At 38.4% G+C, this 27397-nt stretch overlaps 1 protein-coding gene across 1 annotated transcript in view; it reads left to right on the top strand.

Annotated features, from left to right (window-relative positions):
• Window positions 1-27397, top strand: part of tafa3b (TAFA chemokine like family member 3b) — a 91499-nt gene that overhangs the window by 46058 nt on the left and 18044 nt on the right. The window contains exon 2 of the mRNA XM_051903824.1: window positions 9276-9388. Coding sequence (XP_051759784.1) covers window positions 9277-9388 — 112 coding nt within the window. The 5' untranslated portion in view covers window position 9276. The remainder of the gene's footprint in view (window positions 1-9275; window positions 9389-27397) is intronic.

The following is a 27397-nucleotide window of genomic DNA, read 5'->3' as shown; positions in this document are numbered from 1 at the left end:
TGTCTCCTGTCATCTAATTTTCTCTCATCTTGCCTCCTCTCCTCTTGCCTCTTTTTCTCTCATCAGCCCTCTTCTCGATTACTCTCACCTCATCTTGTTTGCTCTCATCTCCTCTCATCTCAATTCCTCTCCTCTTGTCTCATCTACTCTCATCTCCTGTCCTCTCCTGCATGCAGTGAGAGTTGGAATGCTCTCCCATTGGGATGCTCCTTTCTGTTCTCAATAATTCATAACTGCATGCAGAGTGTTTTTTTCCTCACCAGAAACAGACACTGAGCTGCTCTTGAATAAATGATTCAGCGTGCGTGCACCTAGCCCCACACAGTCTCTCATTAACTTTTAAAACTACCCAGAGTCCCATGTTGTTGCTTTTTGGTTCTTGAAAACCCTCCATTTTAGGTTTTGTTCTTAAACCACAGCATTCAAGTTCAGCACCTTCAGCACTAGCACGTTTTCACGGCCCATTTTGATGCTTCAGTGGAGTCATAAACCTTTAGTGCATATTTCATCTGTAGTTTCTCTAAGTGGCCAAGAAAGTCTGCCCTGAATGCTCAGGGTGAATATATACCTGCACCAGCACTGGTGTAGTGTAGGTATGTTTTATGTCTTATTGTGTGTTCTTCATGTAATTGAATCGCCCAAAATGGATATTTACCCAGTGTAAACGGCTAATGTGAATTTCCCATTGGAAAGCTTTAATGCTAAAGTATGACAATCAGAAACAGAAGGAAAAAAAAAGAGTGAGAGAAAGATAAAGACGTAAGTGAGAGAAAATGAGATGCTCCTAAGACATTTGATCATTACCTGCCAGAGAATTCCTCTAGGAGGCATTTTGACTTGGGCCAAGACACAGACAGAGTTCAAAGTAGCACTTGGTCAATCCTATTTGAATCCATGGGACTCATTTCGAACAGAGTGTGGATTTAAAGTGGATTAGAGCCTGTTTGGGGGCAGGCTGAGGGGTTTCTGAGTAAACCTGATATCGGTGGTCTCTCTCCACCTCTCCCCTCAGTCTCCACACGCTGATTGTTTTTCAAAGACTTTCACGCTGTGCTATTTGCATTTCAGATATATTTCTTAAATTCCCAAACGTGTCCCGGAACCAATCCTGCTTTGGTTCAAAGTGTTGGAGGGACTTTTCTCTCCCTGTAAATCCTGAAAGATGAATATAAAGGCTGCAGATGCACCGTGCTGCTTCACTTTGATCTTGTTTTATACTTTTTTATCCTGCGCAAAGACTTCATTTGTGTAAAACTCCTCACACTGGGTTTGAGAATATCAGTGCTTAGCTGTGCTGCATCAGTGAAGCTGCTCCATCACACACACACAAACAGAAGCTCACACATGCAGTGACAGAGAGAGGTCAGAGGATAGTTTGAAAACTGCAAACTACTGTGTGTGTGTGTGTGTGTGTGTGGTCCTGGTAAACCCTACGTTAATGAGACATAATGTCCACACAAAGATAGCAATATTTGAAATCCTTGTCCTTGTGGGGAATTTTTTTGGTCTCAATGAGGAAAACAGCTAAAAGTTGTCATTTCTGCATTGATATTCATGGAATCATTTATAACAAGTTGCCGTGTTTGTTTTAAGGATAATGACTGACATTGTAGAGTCCTAATGAGTATTTCTTGAAGCATGACTTCATTAGGAGGTCTTCCATTCTGTTATCTAGGAGCTTCTCTTTTCCTTCGGCTCTGCCCTCCTGTCTGGTGTCGGTGTCCTGGCCGCAGTTTTCTCATTTTTAATTGGTTGTCATTTCTGGTGCCAGTGTGTGATTGAGATCAGGTGTGTGTGGGTGGGATTAAATGGCTGATGGAAAGCATCATATTTATTGGTGGCCAGGTTTGACCACCTGTTCGGTCCACTGGCACAGAAAGCGAGTCACCCTTTCTAGCTCAGATCTTCATCAGATGCCCGTTACCTGACAGAATCTGCCACATGACAGAGAACGCATGCCAACTCATGGTCATTATTTTCACCAGCACTGTCTCTGCCAGCCTCACTGGCCACGAACACCTATCAGACGAATAAAAATATCCATGTGGAAAAAAAATATCCTCCACCCCCTCTCTCACGAAGTCTGTCTTTCTCATTTTAGTGAGTTGGTTCAGTCGGAGGCTGATATCCACCAGTGTGTTGGACATGATTTTTGGCCATTTGAGTAAACTGATACACACTAACTGATCTTATCAACCCACAACCGAGACATTGCGTTTTAGTGTAGGGGTTATACAGATTACACACACATACACAGATAAAGACCCAGGAGTCTCTTAAAAGCTTTGTCCTTTTGGGAGAAAACTCAACAGATTCTTCTTCTACTATTTTGAGACATGGTCTCTCCTGAAACACTATTCAGGTTTCAACATTATGGATAGGGCCATTGTAAGGAAGTTTGAGGTCAGTTGACTTGCCCTATCTGGATCAGTATTGCATTTTATCTTCTCTATCTTATGTTCATTGATCAAGTACATGTGTTTTTTAAGTATTGCAAACTTTTATGTTTGTGGTATATTATTGTCAAATTCCGCTGATTTAAATGCCACCAAAGGAGCATTATCTAATCTATAGATGGTGAAATTGCGAGAATGACTTTGATAGTCTTCATAAACATTAAAAAAAAAAAAAAAAAAACAATTCTGAAATTTTGTATGTTAGTAATGTTTCACACTGGATGCCATTTTGGCATTTTTGTCAGCAAAAGTGTAAGTAAAAATATTTACTTTAATATTGTTTGTTAAAATAAAATATATAAATATAATTTATAAATTATTCCAGTCAGTCTTTATAAAAATGAGGTAAATGTCATTTAAATTATGTTATAATTTTTAATTAATGCCTTAAAAGGTTAGTTCACCCAAAAATGAAAATTCTGTCATTAATTACTCACCCTGATGTCGTTCTACACCCCTAAGACCTTCGTTCATCTTCGGAACACAAATTAAGATATTTTCGATGAAATCCAATGGCTCAGTGAGACCAGAGCAAGATAATTAACACTTTTAGATGCCCAGAAAGCTACTAAAGACATATTTAAAACAGTTCATGTGACTACGGGGGTTCAACCTTAATGCTATGAAGTGACGAGAATACTTTTTGTGTCCCAAAAAAACAAAATAACGACTTTATTCAACAATATCTAGTGATGGGCGATTTCAAAACACCACTTCATGAAGCTTCGAAGCTTTACGAATCTTTTGTTTCGAATCAGTGGTTCAGAGCGTGTATGAAACTGCCAAAGTCACGTGAACCATTGAAATTTCAAAACGTTTCAAAACACTTATGACTTTGGCAGACACGCTCCGAACCACTCATTCGAAATAAAAGATTCGTAAGGCTATGAAGCTTCATGAAGCATTGTTTTGTGTTCCGAAGATGAACGAAGGTCTTACGGGTGTGGAACGACATGAGGGTGAGTAATTAATGACAGAATTTTCATTTTTTGGGTGAAGTAACCCTTTACAGTTAACATGTTAACTTTGACAGCCCTAAAATGTGATCAATTTTTTATCCATAAACTCACTAGCACTCCCTTGTGGCCCTGTACCCCAGTTTGAAATTTTGATTTAGCATTTTTATGGCTTTGTAGGCGGTGAAAATATTGATGGGTCAGGGAATAATCTGAACTACTAAATATTTAACCAGGCAGGTCACTTCAAAACAAATTTTTTATTTGCCAGCATGACCTGACATGTCAGTATTGATTACTGCACATTAGGCCCCAACATTCACATTGTTCATTGATTTTAAAGACTGCTGATAGGTAAAAAAAATACATTCTTATGAGTGCTGATGCATTAATATCTTTAGACATTCTTATGCAGCTTTGTGTTCAGATATGCAGATTGTTCCTTTAGGGGGAGAGAGAGGGAGAGAGAGAGAAAAAGAGAAAGTAGAGGGAGAACAGTAGAACTACAAACACATTAATTTTATAGTGCACAAAGCAGCACAGCTACCAGCCTGCAGCATTTGTTACAGGACTGGAAAACCTGTCTGAATAGAAGCAGGAAGGGAAGATGAAAGGGGCTTTAGGTGATGGCTGAATATTCTTTGATGCCTTTTGGTCTGTCGGTCATAATGAGGTCTACAATGCAAAAGTTGTATGTAGGAGGTGTGTGTGTGTGTGTGTGTGTGTGTGTTTATTTATATATTTTTGTAGATTTTAGCTAGTGTTTGAACCTAAAATGTTACATGGAATCTTGTGAGCTCTCTGACATGGCATGATTGTTTCAGTCTTGGCCAACTGAATAAGGACAGGACCATTAGGGCATGATTTAAGACACTGCATGAGAAAGAGACAGAGAAAGAGAAACAGCAAGAGAGAGAGGTTTGATGTGGACATATACTGTATTTGGGGAGAAAATGAAACAGAAATGTCTGCGTGTGATGATGTCACCATCTGCAAAAATTCCAGTGGGACTAATTAAATGAATGGAACAGGAATGCCTGCCTCTCTCTCTCTCTCTAAATGTTTAAGATGCAGCTGCTGTACTGTGAAACACTAACAGGGTTAAAAAAAAAAAAAAAAAAAAAAACCCTGACTGCAAGTATAGGTTTGATACAGTTACACTGTAGAAACACTCATGCTCCCTCACACTTCAAATATTACTATTATACCTTTATTTGGGCGCCATCTTACCTCTGAAATGCAAATCTCCAGCTCAAAATACAACCCATAACTCTAAAATACTGTAGCTATATCTCTGAAAAACGTATCTCACAATACAACCTTTCAATTATTCAATTAATGCACTTTTATCTCTGAAATACTGCCGCTCTGTTATACCATCCTATACCTCAGAAATATTACCTCTATCTATAATTCTGCTGCTCTGTTTCTGAAATAGTTTCCTATGCGCTACCTCTGAATTGCTGCCTCTCCTATCTCTGAAATACTGTCTAAAATACTGCTTCTCTGTTTCTGAAATATTGTCTCTGAAATTCTGCTGCTGAAGTACTGCTCCTCTATCATGCAATTTAATCTTACTCTACAATACTGTACAGTACTTCTGTCTTTGAAAACAACTCTGTGCAACTCTATATAATCCTAAACCCTTTTACCCTCAAATACTGCTTTGCAATTTCTGTAATATTGTCGATTTGCCTCAGAATTACTGAGGTTTTAACTTTAAAATTCTACCAGTTTAACAAATACTGTACCTCTATCTTCAACACAGTTTAGTGTATTTGGCAAAGAAAGATTGTCATACTTTTGAATGCAGGAAAGAATTGAGTGAAATGTTTTTGCTGAATCAATTGATCAAAAACAAACAAACAAAAAAAAGCACAATTCTAAACATAATCATTATCTCTCTTTTTTTCAGTCAATGCCATTTCCAATGTACTTTTTGGCCTGAAAAATAACAGTACATTTGCTGCAAAACCAGGCCTTTGTTAGCAGAGAACTGAAAAAAAAAAGTAAATATTGAAAAAAAAGGGGGTTAAAATAAAACATAATATTAACAAGAGCAAATACCAGTACAGTAAATATATTTTAAAGTGAAAATTCACATACGTTTAAGACTCTTCGCCTTTTTCTGACATTGAAAATGAATTGCAAGAAGTAAATAGCTAGCAATTAAAGTCTTGCTGGAGATTTGCTAGTGATTAAGCTTGACGGGTATTAATGCAGAGACATGTTGATGACGCTAGCCAGTGGGTGTTTGGCAGTGTACTGAGAGCTCCTAAAGAACTAATGAACACACAGTGGAAGTTTAGCTATCAAAGAAGAGCAGCCAGAGCAAACACAGATATACACACACTCATCTAAACACACAAACACCACCACCACCAACAACAACTCACACATACACACACAATGCCCTTCTGCTGTGTGATCAGCCTGTTGAGATTCCAAAAGGACAATGTTAGGAAGTATAATAAAGCTTGTAATGAAGCTTTGTGGATATTACTTAAAAAATTTGACCGATTACAGTCTAAATGGAATGAGAAATTTTAATTTCATTATTTTCTTTTTATAGTACTGATTACAGAATTAAATGTTAATATAGGTGTGTTTAAAATGTTCTATGCTAAAATAATTCTATCCCAACTTAATATGCAGTGATTACGTAGTTCTGCCATGAAACCCTAGACGGTGCAGGCTGATGGGTCTTTAACTCATTTGGTGGCGATCACATCATTATCTACACAGCACAGCTGATTGGTTGCTGTTGCATCAGCGGCCAATGAGCTTGCTGCTCAAACATTCAAATACTAGGCATTGTTTGCTGTTAGCAGTCTGCAGCACGCTTTCAGAACCCTTCTCCTTCCCCAGCTCCATCTGTGTAGATCTGCTACGAGGGTTAATTTGTGTATGTTACATGTGCAGCAGCAGCAGTAGCATGTCTTACATGCTCACAGCAATGTCTGTGAATATATTGGCAGTAGCAAGTCACAGTACTTGCTTTGCAGCAGCATCAGCGTAGCAGATCTACTCCTCCAAGACCAAATACATTAACATTGCCATATCCATTACCATGCAAATCTCAATTACCTGAGTTGTCATGTCAGAACTATAAGTAAACCCAGGAACTATCTGTTTGTACAGCAGTGTGGGCCAGGAAGTGTATGGGAAATCTGTTTGGAAAAGGTTTGGTTTCACTAGTGGTGCAAAAATTACACTGCAGATTTCTGGGTATGATGTGAGAACATAAATGACAGTATCTTTTTGTGTGTTCGTATCCATCCACCTGCACACTGTAATAACTCCCTCCAGGCAGGGGCTTTCCTCTCCACCCCTCAGTTTTTAACAGGAGAGATTTCTAGTGAGCTCTGCTGTTTGAAAGATAATTAGTACGCTAAATCTGCATAATCTGACACATTCCCACAGCGACTCATAGACTTCCCTGAGACAGGCAGACCATTTCCAAATCACCTCTTCATGTTGTTTATCTCTCTCTTTCTTCCACACACACTTTTCTGTTTTTCCCACACAAAATCTATCTCTTTCAATCTGCTGAATAGCTATTTGTGTCTGGAGTTTCATTAGTTTATGTGCGTATTGTGTACCATGAATGTAAAGAGGCAAATTCATTATTAAACACATTGATACTAATCGGAGGAGCAACTCACAGACCTCCATTACAAAAATGCAGGGGGGAATAATGGGGGAGAGTTCACTAAGAATGAACTGTGCCCAGTAATAATGTCATTTATTTGTGCATGCTGTTTGTGTTGTGTTAGCACCCAATTCACTAAAGGAATTATGCAAATCAGGTAATGGTGCAAACATGCCCAAAATTAGTGCTGAACGCCATTTGCACAGCACAATTCCCCATCTTGCAGGCTGATTCTGCATGCTAGAGATTGTGGAGGATGCAGAAACTACTGTACAAGATCGCCAGGGTTGCCAGGTTTTCACAACAAAACCCGCCCAATTGCTACTCAAAACTAGCCCAATCGCGTTTCAGGGGGGGTCCCCTGGTAAAAATCACATCCCGTGTGATAAACTCCACATTTTTTGGCGGGTTCCCCTGGTAAAATTAGCATTCCAGGGGCTAAATATCACGTTATTGGGGTCACTTCAACCCGCGGACATGAAAAACAACCCGCGGCAACACTGTTAAATTAGCCCTATTGCGGGAAAACCGTGGACTTGGCAACACTGAACATCGCTCCACCACTGCAGTCCAAGCACCTGAATCAGCTCTTTAAAATGCAGATTCTCATCAATGCCATGTTTTTGGATATGTGCCCAGTTATAAGGCTTTTCTCTATCATTTGATCATCATTGGATAAATTGCTGTTGCCATGATCAATAGAAAATGTACACAAACTTCTCTTTGTAACAAAATTCTGTTAACCTGTCTGCTTTCCACAGAAGACTTAATGATGAAAGTTTGCTCTTATTGGCTGGCTGATACTATTAAATGTTCTCACATGATGTCTTCTGAACTTCCTCTCAGATGTGTGATACAGAATTGTAGAGTAATGCTTACAGTAATAGCATAAGCACACACAACTGCACACATGTATACATAGAGTTTGTTTGTATCGTTTGCATTTTCAGATTTCACTACTTTTGTAAATAAATGATCTACTTTTGTTTTCTCTCCAAATGAAATGCTTATACCTGTCTGTAGGATTAAAATAGTATCAGGATATGAAAGAAATGGGAAAGAAGAAGAAAGCTGGATAGTGCTTTTAATTTTTAAGAGTTTCCATCTAAACCAATGGTCTATGTAGTTTTGCGATTTAATTTCAGACCCAACACAAATATTCCTCAGAAGTCTCAATTATTTTCGGTCAGAGTGCAAACTGTGATGGGTTTTTTCATTAAATGAACGACAATATAATGTTACAAAACTGTTCAGATATTTCAAATAAATGCTGTTTTTCGGAACTTTCTATTCGTGAAAAAAATGTAACACTGTTTACAGAAAAATATTAAGCAGCACAACTGTTTTCAACATTGATAATAATAAAAAATATTCCTTGAGCAGTAGTGCATTAAATCAGCAGATCAGCTTTGCCATCCACAGGAATAAATAAAATTAAATACATTAAAATAGAAAACAGTTATTTTAAAGCTGCAGTCCATAACTTTTTTTGGTTAAAAATAATCCAAAATCAGTTTTTGAGCAAGTACATAACCAGCCAGTGTTCAAAACGATATCCTTACCTTAGCCCGATTCACAACGGTAAGCTTGTAATAATGTTTTATAATTTCAGTGATACTGGTAGGATCTTGCGGGAAATACGAGCTTTCACCGTTCGTCATTACGTCACGTCTGTATACATACAGGAGTTGCGGCTAGCAGGCTATATCGCGCGTGTGTGGATGCAGCAGGTGGCAGATCGTTTGTAGCCTCTTCTTACAGCAGCTGGAATAATTAAACTTTCAGGGTTCAAACAGAGATGGCGGCAAAGAGGTAAAACTTGCGGACTGCAGCTTTAAATTGCATTAATATTTCAAAATATTACTGTTTTTACTGTATTTTTGATCAAATAATTGCAGCCTTGAATAGCAAAAAACAAATAGGCATGAAAGTTCAGAAGAGTACCAACGGCAGTAGCAACAACAACCACTAGGGGTTTATTATCTGCCAGAACACCCAGTCCCACCCTGAAAGCTTACTCTCTCTGTAAGTAATTGTATATTTCAGTGTTTTGGTGCACTCAGCAGTGTATCAGAACACATTCAGCGAGAGCATGATGACATTTAGATAGCGCTAGAGGAGAGAATGAGATCCCCTCTAGAAACATGCAGTCTAATAGCCTTTCTGATCAGTGTAACGCTCCTGTGCTGATATGGTTTGTTTGTGTTTCAGAATGCAGGAGCGGGCGGTACAGAGGGTGTGCGCGTGGTTCTTGCTGGTGTTTTTGACCCTTCTGTCTCTCTGGGGTCACCTGTCTGATGCCTCCTCTCACCGCAGTCACATTGGTAAGTCAAAGTTCATTCAGTCAAGTCTGTTGTTATTGTTTTATTTTCATTTAAACCTTGATCATTTTATGATGACCCATCTCATTAAAAAACAGCTGATGTGGATTGCATGAAGTCAGATTTGGGGTGCTATTACCATAAATATTTTCTTTCTATTTTTATTTTGAAGATCTGAAGTTTTTGTTTGGTTCTTATATCTCTCTGAACCAGAAATTTGAACAAGATGAGCACAACCCAAAGACAGAAAGTCTTGTGTTTTGTAGACGGCTCAGTGCTAGGTGGATGCTTAGATCAGCTTAAAATAGTCTAGAGAATGTTCTCTATTTATGAGGAGAAGCGCTGATGGACCACAGGACACTGACGTCTCTGGGGTCATGTGGAGGCCACTGCAGAATGTTCCAGTAGAACGTTCTGCTGAAATAAGAGTTTATTTGTCCTAAGCACTTGTTCCTATAATGATTGAAGATGATATTGATTCTGATTTATACAATTGGTAGAAAGCTTCTGATTAGCTGTTTTGTGGGCAAGTTACACTACCGTTCAAAAGTTGAGGGTCTGTACAATTTTTTTATGTTTTTGAAAAAAGTTTCTTATGCTCACCGAGGCTGCTGTCAGGGTTATATTCAGTTTTCCTGTGTTTTGTGCATGTTTCTTTTGTTCTAGTTTTCCCGCCTGTGTTAATTATCATGTTTGTCGCCTTGGTTACTGATTCAGTTACACCTGTGGTTCATTTCATTGATTGGTTTGGTTGTGTATTTAAGCCCTTTGTTTCTTTCAGTTCTTTGTCAGTTCACCTCACGTTATACCCCTGTTGTTCTGTTCTTGTGCCCTGAGTGTTTGTTTTTTGAGTTCTTTTTTAATAAAAACTTTATACTGCTGCTCTTAGATCCTTTCCTCACCTTTATTTAAACCAGACTGTGACAAATGAACTGACCAAAAATGGATCTAGCAGCAGATCATATCCTTCTCTCACAGGGGAACCAGTCCCTAGAGAATCACACACTGGCATTTTTGGATCTCTACCACCTTGTCCACTACAATGATGACTGCCTGTGTGTGGTTTTCCGAACAAGCTTGAACACTGAAACGAGAGTGCACTTGCCTAGTGCCGAGCCTCTAGGGACTTTTAAAAAGTACGTGGAGCGGATACTCCTCCACAATGGTTCCCCGTTCACCATCTTCTAGAGTGAAGAAGAAAAGAGTGTTCCAGCCATAGCCACCGCCCCAGCGAAGGATGAGCCTGAGCCCACCCCAGACGCAGAGCCAGAGCTCGTCGCGAGGAAAGAGACTGTGTCAAGGATCTTCCCGGAGTACAAGCCCGAAGAAACATCTGACCAGGTGCGTGAGCCGGCCACATCGTCAGTCCCAGCAGGAATCTCGGTGGAGTTTGAGGGGATGAAGTAGAGCCCTACCTCCTCTACTGCGGTGAAAAAAGATTTACTGATTGACTTTGAGTGTATCCTGTCTGTCTTGTCACCCTGCACTGAACCTGTTACGTCACCCTGCACTGAACCTGTTACATCACCCAGCACTGAGTTAACTTACTGAAGTCTGTGTTCCTGCCCTGCCTCTCACCCCCACCTCCTCTGTCTGTGACAGGTAAGCCTACTAAAAAATGTCTGCCTGTTCTGTGTCGGCCAAGAGTGTCTTTCCTGGGAAATTTGTCTTTCCTGTGTCTACCTAGAGAATTATTTGTGAAATTTCTGTCTGCACTCCTCAGTCCTTCAGCCCTTTAGCTTCTTCCACACTGGCTCCACCTCCCCACCTGGATGTGCCCTGGGCTTTGTGTCTGCTTGCCCAGCCCTGGAGTGTCATCCCACTATTTCAGCCTAGAACTTCCATGCCCATCACTCCACCTCGGCCTGGTGACCAATTGGCTCCAGCTTGGCTCCTCGCCCTCTCGGCTCCACTCGGGACCATCGTCCCTAAGACTTCCCTGGGCTTCCTCGTCACTCGAGCGCTGCTTGGTCAGTCGTTGCTCTACCTGCGCCATGGACTTCCGGGACTGCAGCTGCGCTTTGTTCCTCCACCCCTTTGGGTCCGACGGGCTCCTCCTTCCCCCTAGGTCCGCCTTGGTCCTCAGTCGCTCTGCCTTCATCTCAGTCCTCTGGCACCGACTCCACCTCGGTGGCTTGTTGCTGCTGCGCCGCCCTGCCCTCCAGGAACTTCTGTGTTGCCCAGTCAGTTCGTCATCTTCACCTCGGTCTCCTCAACCAGCAGCTCCTTCTCAGTCAGTCGTTCCCCTGATTTCAGCTGCCAAGCCTCCACCATGGCTCCTCCCTCCCTCAACTCCGCCGTTGGCCTTCGTCCTGGCCCTCCTGCTGGGAATTCCTGCCCTGGCTTCTCCCACTTTCATCTTTGCCTTGGCCCTGCCTGTCCTGTGTTTCTGCTCTGCGCCCTCTACATAAGCCCCCTCCCGCCCTCCTCCGTTGGACTTTGTTATTGTTGAGGCACGCGAGAACGCGCCTCCTTGATGGGCGGGAAATGTCAGAGTTATGTTCAGTTTTCTTGTGTTTTGTTTGCATGTTTCCTTTGTTCTAGTTTTCCCACCTGTGTTAATTATCATGTTATTTTGCCTTGGTTACTGATTAAGTTACAGCTGTGGTTCACTTCATTGATTGGTTTGGTTGTGTCAGTTCACATCACGTTATACCCCAGTTGTTCTGTTCTTGTGCCCTGAGTTCTGGCTTTTGAGTTCTGTTTAATAACTTTATACTGCTGTGCTTAGGTCCTTTCCTCACCTTTATTTCAGCCGGGGAGTGACCGCTGCATTTATTTAATCAAAAATACACTAAAAACTAAAGTGTAAAATTGTGAAATATTATTAAAATGTAGTCCTTTTAATTTTAGTTTTATATTTTCATATATTTTAAAATATAATTTGTGTAATGGTAATATTCTGAGTTGCTACCCAATTATTAACATTGTTAAAAACAGTTGTGCTGCTTAATATTTTTTGGAAACTGAAAAATTATTATTATTATTATTGATGAATAGAAAGTTCAAAAGAGCAGCATTTATTTGAAATAGAGTCCTTGTTGTATTAATTTCTTTAAAAAACTCTATTAAACTATCTTAGATTGGTAGTAAATCAAATGTAAGCTTTGTTATTTGTTGATTTTGATGTTAAGCATGTTGCAATATCTACCTGAATTTGTAGACAAGCTGCTTATGCAACACAGTGCAATTCGCACAGTGTATTTGTCCATTAAAGCAAAACGCTAGTTTTTAAGAAATAATTTTGTCTTTTCCTGACTTGTGCCGTAATTTTAGCCTATTTGCCTGATACTCTTAATATGAATTGTTTGAAAATAACAGTCTGATAATGCATTGAGCCTCTGTACTGCTTATTTCTTTTCTTTTGTGGTGAGCAGATTTCATTTCTTGACAACATGACTCACTCACTGTGTGAACTACTCTTGTCTCGCTGCAGAAAGGAGGATCAGACTTTCTTTTTTTTTTGGAGAGGGTGGAGGGGACCACGAATGGAAATATTAAAACATAGGCAATGATTTGTGAATGAATTGTTTTTTATTGTAACTTTAAAAATACATGTAATTAATGTAATTATACAACATATTACTGGAATGCATTGATGTAGGTCCCTATAACCACACATAGTGTCTCTGTTTACAGTATAGGAGTGTGTACAGTCCTATTTGTCATTAGAATATGAAATTTGCATGCTTTTGTTGGCCACCATCTTCCCTACAAAGTAATTCTTCATTTTGATTGGATAAGTAGCCCAGAAGTTGAACGTGTGAGCCAATCAGAGGTGGGAAATAGTTCAATAGACAATCAGTTAATTACACACTGCTGCTAACAGGTCAGAGCAAGGTGACTGAACACACACACACACTAAACCACTGGGAGGAAAAAACTAATAACTCCAAACTCTTCTTCTCTACGAGCAGCAAAGGCTTCAGGGACAATGAGCTAAATGAGAGTGAAGTATTTTTCACACACACATACACAGGGAATATAGCCAGAAAGTTTGCTGCTACTGTAGGTCATTCTTTATGAGGCTCATCCTCTCAATAAAACTAATATCCCTGGAGAGAGTGAGAGAGAGTAAAGGAGAGAGAAGGGCTGCAGAGATCCATTGAAGGGCATAAAGAAGAGAAAGAGACAGAAGTGTGGAAAGAGAGACCGAGACAGATGAGTGTGTCATGAGATGAAACGCAGGAAGAGACACGGCTCTTGTGGATGACTGCAGTCCTGAGCTCTCATGCCCTCTGTGTGTGTGTGTGTGTGTGTGTGTCCTGTGCCCTTCTGCCCTGTAAAACATGAGTCTCTCTGACATCTCCTAAACCTCCTCACCCTAAGCAAGACACTGAGACCAGTGACATCAAAACTATGAAGAGGAATAGTTGATTTCAGTGGGAATGGTGTGGTGCAAGGACATAGAGAAAGGAGTTTATTATTAATTGTGAAAGGAGCTTTATAGATGAGCAAACTGTGGAGCAAAGTCTGAAAAACTTGTGAATTGGTTAATTGGGAAGATTCATGGAGATTCACTGATTCGAATCGCTGTGTGTTTAGCATCTTTTCTTAATAGTGAAATAATTCAATGTTGCTTTTTGTGCTACAGTAGCAATATATGTTTTTGAATATATATTAATTTAATATGTAGCACTGGTCTAAAAAACCTGTATTAGTGAGTTGGTTCAATGGGAAGATTCATGGAAATTAAACTTAAAAAAGAATTGATTCAAAGATTCGAGTAACTGTAGCATATTGCATCTTTTTTGTAGCAAAATACCTTTTTGACTCATATTAGTTTAATATGTAGCACTGGGAACTAATTCAGTTAATTAGGATGATTCAAACCGACCGAAAAACAAAATACTTAAACTCATAACTGTTTTCGACTCATTTTATATTTTAGTCTAAAATGTAGCATTGGAAGGTTTTTTTGAATGGCAAAAAAACATGTTATTAACTACATTTTTGACTCCTTTATTCAATATGTAGCATTGGTCTGAAAAACCTGTTTTAGTGAATTTGTTCAATGGGAAGATTCATGGAGATTAACCTGTTCAAAAAGAATCGCTTCACCAATTTGAGTCGCTGTGTAGGCTAGCATATTTCTTTTTTTATTTGTATTTTTTTATTAGCAAAATATACTACTTTTTGTAACAAAATACTTCAATTACTATGTTAGGAAATAATTTTTCATTTGGATTGTTTGTGTACATGAACCGATTTAAAAAGACACGACTCACTGATTCAGGTCACTGCATAGCATCTTGAGTCTTTTCTGTAACAAAATACTTTGTTAAACACTGCTCTTTTTGCTACAAACTATGCTATAAACTCTAGTGGAGATTACAAACCAGTTTTAGAGTTATTTAGTGTAAATTTATATGTCAAAGTTTAACACTTACATCCTATTTGAGAGTCATTCATTCAGAAAGCCTTTTTGAGCCAGATCAACAAATACTTGAGTCACAAATACTTTTCTGATTAAAATGATATAATCGGATAGTTATATGTTTAAAGAGTTTTGCCCCCTTACATAGCTTCAGTTTAACTGCTATTTCTTGCTTGTAGCATAGCAAACTTCTTTTCCAATAGCAGCTTTTACTGTTTAACACTCAAAATTATGAGCTTTGAGATTTAAAGTTGCTTCCCCAACACTGATTGTGTGTTTGAGTGTGTATGACGGTCACATTGTCACACAGCTCACTGACCGATAGTGCTGTCATGTTTTTATGATTTCTGTCACCCCTGACCTTGTTTTATCCCCAATCTGCACCTCTCTTACATTCTCACTGTCTCTTTCTGTGTATTTGAACATCAACAATGAAACTAGACATTTCTGAGTCACATTTCTTGTATGTTCAAGCACTGATCTTTGAGATGTCATTGTGGCGTTTTCAGTAATTAGGAATTATAATGTATGTTTAGAAAATGATATAAAACATATCAACAGAAGCTGTTAATTTTCTCCCTGCTGCTATTTGTGTTGTTTGTACTGTGATTAACGCTCTGCTTTCACTATAACAGTGACAAAGAAAATTAGCTTTTTCACTCAGTGTTTGTCAGTATGAAACATTGTTTTTCAGTTTTAAGATCATTTTCGCAAATTAGATGATATACAGAAAAAACATTTCTCACACTCACATACTCTTTTTAAATTCAGTAGCTGTTGTGTTGCGACTAACGTATCAGATCTCCCTGGTAATCTAACCAGGATATGAGTTTTGCTGTTCATGCTGAAGGTCTTTCTTTTTGTTCTGTAATAATTCTGAAAGCTGACCATTTCAGACTGTCTGAAAAAAATTATAAAAAAAGATTCACAATTCTTTAACTCCTTTTTGCTTGAGTTCTAGCATGAATTCTCTGCTGTGTGTGAGCTCTTTCTGTGACTGTTCACAGCCTGTCCAAGACACCCATATGGCCTGTGAGAGACACAGAAGGAGAATTAAAAATGTGAAACTTTCAAGCACGCTGCTCTGTTTCATCTGTGGGATAAAACATGTAGGTCACACTACCATCAAACCCTCCCAGAGCTCCTCAGCCTCATTCAGTTTTATTCAACCATCTTTTTTCACCACTTTTGGGCTTTACTGTCGCTATTTTTGAAATCATGTCACTTCAGTAGCAAAGCTATTGTATTTAGTTCATTACATATCAGGGTAGCGTTGACAAATGCTATATTTTGTCTATGAATATTTCATCAGTCAAGCTGTGTGTCCAGTATTTTACATTACTGTTTGGGGCTGGTAAGATTTTTTTATATATATATTTTTGAAAGAATTCTCTTATGCTCATCAAGGCTGCACTTATTTGATCAGCAGTAAAAATTGTGAAATATTATTACAATTTAAAATAACTGTCTTCTGTTTTAATATGTTTTAAAATGTAATTTATTCCTGCGAGGGCAAAGCTGAATTTTCAGCAGCCATTACTCTAGTCTTCAATGTCACATGATCCTTTAGAAATCATTCAGATAATATGCTGATTTACTGCTCAAGGGACATTTCTTATTATTAGGGCCCGAGCACCGATGGTGTGAGGACCCGTATTGTAATTGCTCGGTCAATTATTCTTCTTCTCCGAAATGAATCACATTTTTGAGGGCCTAAACATGCTTGAAAACTCATGAAACTTTGCACACGCATCAGAAGTGGTGAAAATTTACGTCTGATATGGGTTTCATAATTCGTTGTGGCAAAATGGCTCGATAGCGCCACCTACAAAATTTCAATTAAGCGCCCTTCGCGCTACGTTTCACGTACAAGCATGAAATTCAGTAGACACATGTAACAGCCCAATACTTACAAAAAAAAGATGCTAGGAGCAAAATCTGAAAACCCAACAGGAAGTGAAATATTTTTAATTTTCTCTGCAAAATTTTTTACAGTTTTTGCAATTTCCAGACGTACTTTAACAAACTCCTCCTAGAGCTTTTATCAGATAAACATCATATTTAGTCAGTCTAATCTAAAGGCTTTTGCGACATTAAATTGCGAAGATTTTGAGTTTTCACTAAAGGGTGTGTCCTTGGCAGCCTGACAAATTGCAATGTTTCGCCATGAAACAGGAAGTTGTTGTAACTCGGGCATACAGTCATAGCGCCACCTGCGAGCAACAGGAAATGTCATTTACACTGTGATTAACTCCTCATAGAGTTTAACCAGATCAACATCATATTTGGTCAGTCTAATCTTAAGGCCTTAGTGATGTTAAATGGCAAAGATCTTAAGTTTTCGTTGAACGGTGTGTCTGTGGCGGCCTGACAAAGTCTGATGTTTCGCCATGAAACAGGAAGTAACTCCGGCATACAATGTCCAACCTGCCCCAAACTTCACGTTTGATAAGAGTCCTGCCCTGAACACATCTACATGACAATATTCGGTTATAGTAATAGCGCCACCCACTGGCAACAGGAAGTGTCATGTTTAAGACTGTGATGCACTATTACAAACATACTAAAATATGCAATTGAGTGCTAAACATGCTGAAAACATTCTAAAACATGCTAGCAACACTTAGCTGAGTGCTAAAGCATGCTATTATCGACATGAAACAGGAAGTTGTTGTAACTCAAGCATACAATGTCCAATCTGCCTCAAACTTCACATATTTGATAAGTGCCCTGGCCTGAAGACATCTACATGCCAAAATTTAGTTATAGCCATATCATGTGTAAGGTGTAGAGTAAGCTACTTTCAGCTTTCATCTTAGCTTAGCTAACTTTCACTGCTTTAAAGTATTTTTATGCAACCCTTGTTTAATTAATTATTAGCATTCACTTTCAATTTCATTTAGATTGCGCCACTCTTTTAAGCAGCTAGCTCTAGGCTCCATTAGTATTTGATTATTCAAAACAACATTATTATGTCTTTTGTGCTTTTATTTATAATTTGCTGACTATAATTCTAGTGAGACCATTGCTTTAGAAGTGCCTCTGGTCATATTTAGCATTCTTACTTGGTCAAAAGAGGCTTCCCTGTGTGTGTGCGTGTGTTAAGAATGCACTGGAGTAAATGGTTTAAAATGGGTGTTTATGAGTGTCTTAAGCAGGCTGCTTTGAGCTTGATGGGCGTTCATGTATTCCATCAGAGCATGGTGTTTAATCTCTGAGCAGATGGCAGCGAGCTCACACTCTCCATAAACAAAAACAGCTTCCTATCCATCAGGCGTCCTGATTACCGCAGAATCAAACATGTGTTCAGGCAGAATTCAGCATGAGAAAAGGTGCTGACACATTATTTTTATAGAATAAAGAAATCCATGCTGATAAGTGTGATTCCTGTGCTCACAATGTGGAGGTGTTATTTTGAGAGAGCTGTTGAAAGGGAACTTTTATATAACTATGCAAAACATTATCATACCCAACCTGTGAACCTGCTAATAGATTAATGTTTTTAATGTTAGGTCCTCTAGTGCAGAGAAACAGTACTGAAATGCTACTTCTATTTTAGAGAATATGGAAAAACAGACTGACTAGAAATATTCTCTTCTTACTCTCTTAAAGGGATAGTTCAGCCAGAAATGGAAATTCTGTCATTTACTCACATTGTTCCAAACTTGCATGGCTTCTTTCTTCTGTGAAACACAAAAGATGATGCATGTATGATGAAGTATGTTTCAACTGATTTTGTCTACATTATGAATGTCAATGGGGGTCCAAAACACTCCAAAAAAGCAGCGTTTTTTTTTGTATTACTGTTATGGCATTTATTAATATTTCGAAATTTATTTTTATATATATTTTTTACATTTATATATTTATAGTTTTCATTTAACTTTTAGTTTGTTTTAGTACTTTTGTTATGTGCTTTTGATGGTTTTATTATTTCTTGTTTTTTATATATTTCTATTTAGCCTTTATTAATTTTTATTTCCATTTTAGTAATTTTAGTACTTCAACTTATTTTATTTCAGTTAGCTGCCAAGGCAGCATTTCTAATTTTCATTCAAGTTTAATCCAAAATAACAATTTTTCATATAATATTTATATTTTATATATTATATATTAATTTAAGCTTCATTTCAATTAATGAAAGCAATTTTTTAATAGTTTTAGTTAACAGTAACAACACTGCAAAATGGTAGCTTGAAATTAATCGATAAGACTCATCTAGTATATTTTTTTTGCATCAAACATAGAGACATGAACCATGATGTTTGGTCACGTGATGTGCAAGAACCAGTGAGGTTTGACTTTGAGGTTCATATCGCATATTTGATGTATTCTGTGTATGCGTGATTGATCAGTGTTCACATACAAAGTGATCATATATACTTCAGAATTTTATTGTAAAACAGACACCGAGGGCGGACCAATGTACGGAGCCCCTAAAGGGACATGGTGGTGGGGGGAAAAAAATGAAATGGGAGGAAAAATAATATGTCAATGCTTTTGCGTTCTGTCGCAGATGTTTTGTGTTCCCCTGAGAAACTTTGCGTTTGCTTGCAAAACGTTTTGCGTTCCCACAAGAAACTTTGCTTTCACTCGCAAAACCTTTTGAGCTCAAAGCTCAAAACAGAGTTTCTCAGCGGAACGCAAAAGTTTTTTTTCCTTTACCATGTCCCTTTAGGGGCTCCGTACCAATGTGCAACATCTCACAGGAGGTTAATTACCTTTATGTCCTTTTTGGAGCTTGAAATTTTTGGACCCTGATGATTTTCATTATATGGATAAAAACAGCTCAAACATTCTCCAAAATATCTTTCTACAGAAAAAAAGTCACACAGGTCTGGAACGACATGAGCAAATTATGACACCATTGTCAAATAAAAGCAGCCTATTCTTCTATTGCACAAAAGGGCTTTCTGAAGAGCTTTGGTCAACTGAGTAAATCAGTGTAAAATACGAGCGATGGTGAGAGAGAGTGGTGTCTCCTGGGACATTTCCATCATATACTCACTAGGTGGTCTCATCAGGGTTCTGAATAAAAGTGCTGACCCCTTCCACTGGACCTGAGGGAGATCGGTCACACCAGAAATATGTATTTCAAGATGCAGATGGAGCCAGAACTCTGGGACAGCACGATGTCCTCTGACATTTGATGAGACTCTGGATGACAAGACGGAAATGAGGAAGAGATGATTGCGGAGGGAAGTAAGAAACACAGAAGCGCGGGATGACAGGAAAGGGGAAAGGTTCAAATTGAAGCGAAAGAATAACATCTTCAGCTTCAACGGGATTGGACAGCCGTCAAAATGTCACTTTTTTTTCCCTTTTTACCCCTCCTTTTGTCGTCTCAAGGGTCTGAAGTGTATTGGAGAATATTTGTTTGAGAGTTGGCTGTTTGCACTGGGAGTTTGACTGAGGTGTGTAAATGTGGGTCAGGCTGAGAAGGAAGGAACACTGACCTCTGGATTATTGGAAGAGGCCTGACCACAGCAGACAGGCCGTGTGATACTCATGTCTGGCCATGTTCTCTTCTCGTTTATTCCCACAGGCATCTGTCTGGCATTTCAGAATATTTCGGAAAGCCATAGTCTATATGCATTCTGTTAACAGGACAAGAGAAAACACAAACATATGTCAGGTTGCATGGCATATGTATCTATTGTTGTAATACCTTTGTCCAGTTAGTGATGTGAAAATGTAATTCAATGTTGTGAAAATGTAAGTACACCCCATGATTTTGCATGATTTGCATATCACGACATAATAAAAAATCGTCAGGTCTTTAGCAGGTCTTACAATTTGTTAAATACAATCTCAGATGAACAACAACACATGACATATTACACTGTGTCATTATTTATTCAACAAAAATAAAGCCAAAATGGAGAAGCCTTGTGTGACAAACTAAGTATACCCTGTAATTTAATTGCTTGTAGAACCACCTATAGCAGCAATAAACTGAAGTCATCATTTTCTTTATGACTTTATCAGTCTCTCATATTGTGGAGAAATATTGTCCCACTCTTCTTTACAACATTGCTTCAGTTCATTGAGGTTTGCAGGGCATTTGTTTATGCACAACTCTCTGAAGGTCCTGCCACAGCATTTCAATGGGGTTGAGGTCTGGACTTTGACTGGGCCATTGAAACACCTTGATTTTTTTCTGTTTCAGCCATTCTGCTGTAGATTTGCTGGTGTTCTTGGGATCATTGTCCTGTTGCATGACCCAATTCCGGCCAAGCTTTAGCTGTCGGACAGATGGCCTCACATTTGGCTCTAGAGTACTTTGGTGTGCAGAGAAGTTCATGGTCGACGCAATGACTGCAAGGTGCCCAAATCATCACCCCTCCACCACCGTGCTTGACAGTTGGTATGAGGTGTTTGTGCTGATATGCTGTGTTTGGTTTTCGCGAAAAAGTGGCTCTGTGCATTATGGTCAAACATCTCCACTTTGGTCTCATCTGACTCTGTCACATTGTTCCAGAAATCTTGTGCTTTGTTCAGATGCAACTTTGCAAACCTAAGCCGCCATGTTCTTTTTAGAGAGAAGAGGCAACCCTTCCAAACAAGCCATACTTATTCAGTCTTTTTCTAATTGTGCTGTCATGAACTTTAACATTTAACATGCTATCGCAGGCCTGTAGAGTCTGAGATGTAGCTCTAGGGTTTTTTTGCAGATTCTCTGAGCATTGCAACGTCTGACCTTGGGGTGAATCTGCTGAGACGTCCACTCCTGGGAAGATTGGCAACTGTCTTGAATGTTTTCCACTTGTGAATAATTTAATAAATTGTTAGGAAATGGCCTTGTAACCCTTCCTAGATTGATGGGCAGTAACAATTGCTTCTCTAAGATCATTGCTGATGTCTTTCCTCCATGGCATTGTGTTAACACACAACAGGCTATAGGCACGGTTACTTCCTGGTTGTCGTTAAGCCAGCTCGGGCATTTCCGGTGAACTGTTAGCTGTTAATTCTGTAGTCGCTGTACATCGACACAAAACCATCAATGGTTGACTTTTTAATGTTGTATTCATATTTTAATGCAGTTATCACATTTACCTAATTTGCCAATAAACCAGTTTTATTGATTGCAATAAAGACGAATTTACTTAATTTGCCACTAAACCAGTTTTATTGATTGCAATAAAGACGAAGCTATTGGGACCGTTTAAAAATGCTGTGTCTGTAATTAGACACGCACACGCATTATTTTTCCCCAGCACTTCAAATGTTATTTTTAATGTGATGACCACAAACATTATTTGTTCATCCTTCTGAGATTGTCCCCATTGTAAAACCGAACGTTTAAAAATGTAGGAAATTCAACATTTGATAGAAAACACTTTTTTAAAAATAAACAAATAGACAATAATTACCACTTTAACCAGCAGGTGGCGGCAAAGTAGCATTTGCGCATATATCAGCCATTTCCTCTAATCGTTTTTCACTTCGTTTTTTAATTAATATAAAACATTATGAAATAACTAGATTTAAAAATACATTTTGTCAATGTGAAGTATGAAATACTCAAAAAATCTTAAGAAAAACAAAAACTTTTCTTGTAATTCATGACAGAAAGCGAGCACCGCGCTTTCCCTTTATAACCACACCAGCTGCCAGTCAGTGCAGCGCAACATCAATGATTTCAGCACACTTGTAAAAACACACATTCAATTAATCTAACTAAAGTGCACAATAAATATTTAATTTTTGAAGTTTTTTTTTTTCACTTAAAAGTGTGAAAACTGATAGTCGAATTGAATTTAGCCAAGGAGGAACAATGAGGTACGTCTTTATTTATTTATTTTTTATGCTGTCTTACATTTAAATAACTAAATTAATGCTATGCCTGACTATTTAAGTGACTATATTCTGATTATAAACTAAGTATTAGACTACTAATGCTCAACACACCAGCAAATGACATCTCACCGGAAGTTTTCGAGCTGGCTTGTATTATTGCGGAAGTTCTAAAGAACGCTCTGTGCATATAGCCCACTGAATGCTCTAGACCAGTGGTTCCCAACCACGTTCCTGGAGCCCCCCCAACACTGCACATTTCGCATGTCTCCTTTGTCTGACACACCCATTTAAGGTCTTGAGGTCTCGACTAATGAGCTGATGATCTGAATCAGGTGTGTTTGATCAAGGAGATATGGAATGCAGTGTTGGGGGGCTCCAGGAACATGGTTGGGAACCCCTGCTCTAGACTAGCAAACTGCCAAAACTTCTGCAAAACTTTATAGAGTTTGGTCACACTTGCTGATGATCAATTAATCAAAGGCATTTGATTAGCAGTGCCTCACTGCTACTTACCCTCTTAATTCCTATGTAATCAATAAGGGTGTACTTAGATTGTCACAAATGGCTTCTCCATTTTGACCTAGTTTTTATAAAATAAACCTTGACACGGTGTAATATGTCACGTGTTGTTGTTGATCTGAGGCTGTATTTACCTAATTTTAAGACCAAGGACCAGAGGATTTTTATTATGTCCTGATACGTAAAACCATAGAATTCAAAAGGGTGTTCTTTCTTTTTCACATGATTGTGTGTATTAACAGAGAAATGGCACTTGTTTGTCCTAATGTGTTGGGGAATATATATGTGACAGCCTATATCGGGATTGCAGTGTCTTTGTGCGAACGCTTTGGATCTGTCAGTCAGCTCGAGCAAGATCGTTTTGTTTACATCAGCATGCGTTTGAAAATCACATTTCACTGGATCAGACTCATGCCATCGAGAATTCACTATGAATATTCACAAAGTTGGAATGCTGTGCTTTACAACAATACCAAACTTCATGTGCTGAGGGAAACGCCAATCATCCAGAAGCGAGCAGATAAAAACGGCATTTTTCATGGTCAAAGAAAAGGTACTCCTCTCAGAAAATGTCCAAATAAAGGTACTTTTAGATGTTTAATTGCTATTTGGAGCATTGGGATCGCTAGACGAGAAAAACCTCAAATTCGACCAACATTGACATTTTGCTTGTAGCTCAAAATTAGCCCATGTACATTCCGACTCATTTTGACAGCATGGGTCACATATATATTTACAAATACTATACTTTTCATGGGGTGTACTTACTTTTTCCACATTTATTGCACACATTTTCTGCTACATGTTATCGAAATAAAGTCCTGAACCCAACACTACATTGTTTTCTTACCTTAAAAACTCTGAATGTGTTAATGTATTAACTCCAAAAGAAAATATAAGAGTAGTAAATAATTTATATGGAACTATTAAATCTATTGATCATACCGGAGGCAAGTTATTTGTTATTTAAAGTCACAAAGAAAAAGAAGTAGCGACAGAAACGTTTTTCCATTGTGAAGTACATCCAAGTAAAGGGGATTATCAAAAAAAAAAAAAATTGTAGGTCGGGTATTTAGTATCAGTATTGAGGATTCAGAGTCTGACATCATAGCGAAGAAAAAATTTTGTTCCCAATACAGCCCTATGAATCTTGTCCTCGGTGTCTCTTCTCTCAGTAAATGAAAATCTCAATGTGGGATTTAAGTGTTTATATTTTATATCCTTACCGTGTCTCACACTCCCAATAAGTCTCACGTCTTCAGTGTGTCTGTCTTTGATGGATGGAGCTTTTTACCTCCATTCGATGGTCTGTAATTAACGTCAATGCTGCCGATGCCCTGATAGAGACAGAGAGCGGGGGGGAAAACGGGTTAGAGAAAAGTGCTTGCTGGGCAGATTTTGCACTCAGCCGTCATTTTACATGAACCTCTCCATTTCACAGTTATCAGGAAGGGATGATCTCCTGTCTCCTGCTACGGGGGGCTTAAATAATCTAACACCACACTGTCCCAAAGAGAGCGTATGCTGGAGGACAGCATGTTTTAACAGATTAGCAGATTAGAGAGCAGCAGAGCGGATCTCTCCACCTGCAATGCCGCACGCAGACCTCTCGCTGCCAGCTTGCCGCAGCTGCACAGGAAGGAGACAAGACACAAACCAGATCAGAAGTGAGAATAAATATCCCCAACATGGCAGTGATCTGAAATGTGTGAGAGAAATATGCTTAAGCTGGGTTTATATTTGCTAGTCCTTTAGTATTAGAACTTTAAATAAAACACAAATGCTACTAAAATACTAATCCGCTTTTTTTGCCCTAATCCGACTTTAATATTACATACTCTTTCTGGGCAGAGAGAAAGAGAGCTAGTGTGTGTGTGAGAGAGAGAGAGTCGGAGAGATGATTTTTTGCCATATTTTGATATTTAATGATGCTTCGATATATCTACACAGGAAGTGATGTCATTAACAGCACATTTTCGCCATCTGTCATAGTAATATTTGTAACACATTCTGGGAACAGGATGTCTAAACGCTTACTTTCTGTGTGAGAGAGGTCATTATTGCTCCCAGCCATAGAGATTTTCAAAAGTGACGCATAATCACACATGACAGAAATCTGCTTAGGGAAAACAGTAAACAACAACAACTGTTCAGGCTGGTTCAATCGCCTGATGTTGCCTGACAGATTCAAGCTTTAGTCTTATGGAATTGTTGCCTTTACCGCACTCTGTCATCATCTCACCTGTTCATGACACACAAATGACACATTAGCTCTCTTCCTAAACCTAGTGAGCTGCCTTGCTGTCTGCTACCTACATAGGCAGGAGCTTTGCAAAACATCAGCCTAACTGAAATAGATCCTCATAAATGGCTGGTTTATAATATGTATTATATGGTATATAACTGTCTATAGTGGTCCTTGAAGGAAGTGCAAAGGGAAATTCACTCATAAGTTAGCATGCTGCTAAGCTAACAACAATGATAAGTTGGTGCAGGTGGAATGCTATTTATTTTTTGTTTTTTTTCTCCACATTTCTTTTCATGATTTTGTGGGGAAATTAGCACACAAAGACATTCAAATAGTTTTTGACATTTAAATAGTAACATTGAACTGCTTGTCAGTATGCCTTGGTATTAAATTGTTTTTTCAAATTCTTAAGTGGGAAACTTCCAGAGACTGCGGTACAAGTTTCATGTGAGTAATGTAGTTAAAGGTACACTATGTAACTTTTGGCCATCTAGCGGTTAACAAAACTGCCTGCATTGTGTGGAAGAACGTTGTTTTGGTTGTGCTTCGGCTCTGTGTGACTTTGCAGATGAATATAGATAATGCTTTACAATGAACTCTGTTAGAGAGCTACATATGGAAATTCATCTGTTCAGTAAAATACCTTACTCACCTGTTGAGTAATAAAAATGGCAGCTTTTTCAACATTTCAAATACCTCAGTTCTCCCCATATTACGTCAGGGGCGCAATGTCCCACGAAAACCATCCCGACAGGTCTAAAATATAAACACTTTATATAATAGGCTTACCATAGTGAATCAGGGTAAGACAAAACACATCGTTTTGGAAGAAGGACTGATGATGTATTGACTGATGTATTGTATTAAATAATTAATTATTTAAATTTTGTTAATTTTGATTAAAATAAGTTACACAGTGTACCTTAAAAAAGGTACTTATATACAATTATATACATCAGATAGGACTGCGACTGCCACATATTGTCATTTGGACTACTTTTGACATTACTTCTTTTGACATTTTTGCAATAAATAATTGTCTGTTTATGTATAAGAAATTGTTATGGGTAGGTTTAGAGGTAGGAGTGAGATTAGGGGCTCAAAATATCTTTTTAAAGCTATATTGTTACTACAATAGTAATTTTCCCACACATTTCTGTCCATTATGTTTCCTCTATAAAATGACTATGTTTGGTTTTGGAGGTATGGGTTAAGGGATCTAAAATGTATAAAATGGTAAAAGGGCAGTTATACAAATATCTTTATGACATAAAGATTATTAGCTTTAAATATGTAATAATGTTTACGTTTAAATATTGTCAATACATTTCAAATATTGTCAATACATAGATATTTCAGCATATAACCAAACATACAAAAATGTATGTATTAATACCAACATATTAGCAATGAGATCAAGCTGATAATTTCTGATAGTGAATGCAGTATACAGTGTTATTTTAGTATTATTTATATACTGTTATATAAATAAATTCTAAAATGTTGTAGGCAGATCACTAACTGTTGAAACAGAGCTATTATATCTGTAGAACTCATTAGGGAAAGTAGGATTCATAAGAACCATCCCGCTTTAATCGGGTTTATACATGCTCCAATAGACACTACAACAAAGGAGCAATGGGCTTGTACTTTAATAGAGAAACAACCTCTTAATGACTGAGGAAAAAGCGCGAGAGAGAGGGAGAAAGAACGAGAGAGAGAAAGAGAGAGTGCACTGGTGCAGGTGTAATTCCATTATCCCTCTCAGTAGTGTAACTGCTCCAGGTGTCGGCAGTGCTCAAGAGCAGCAGGGCGTTTCCTCTCATCAAGGCTTCATAATCATCTGCGCTAATGAATATAATAACTGCACAAGTGCAGACTGTGATTGGATGATAGCTCGAGATCAGTCCCTCCCACAGATTAAAAACCCTCTTAAAGTGACTCATCCTTTCTCTGGTTAATGGGCAATCCAGAAGTGGCTGGGTGACAGCCAGGATACACACTTACACATACATACACAATGCACTTTCCACAAAAAAACATGAATACGGTACACTTTGTGTATTTG

The sequence above is a fragment of the Ctenopharyngodon idella genome, chromosome 8, assembly GCF_019924925.1.
Source record: "Ctenopharyngodon idella isolate HZGC_01 chromosome 8, HZGC01, whole genome shotgun sequence".
In the NCBI taxonomy this organism is placed as follows: Eukaryota; Metazoa; Chordata; class Actinopteri; order Cypriniformes; family Xenocyprididae; genus Ctenopharyngodon; species Ctenopharyngodon idella.
This window is presented reverse-complemented; position numbering and strand designations above follow the sequence as displayed.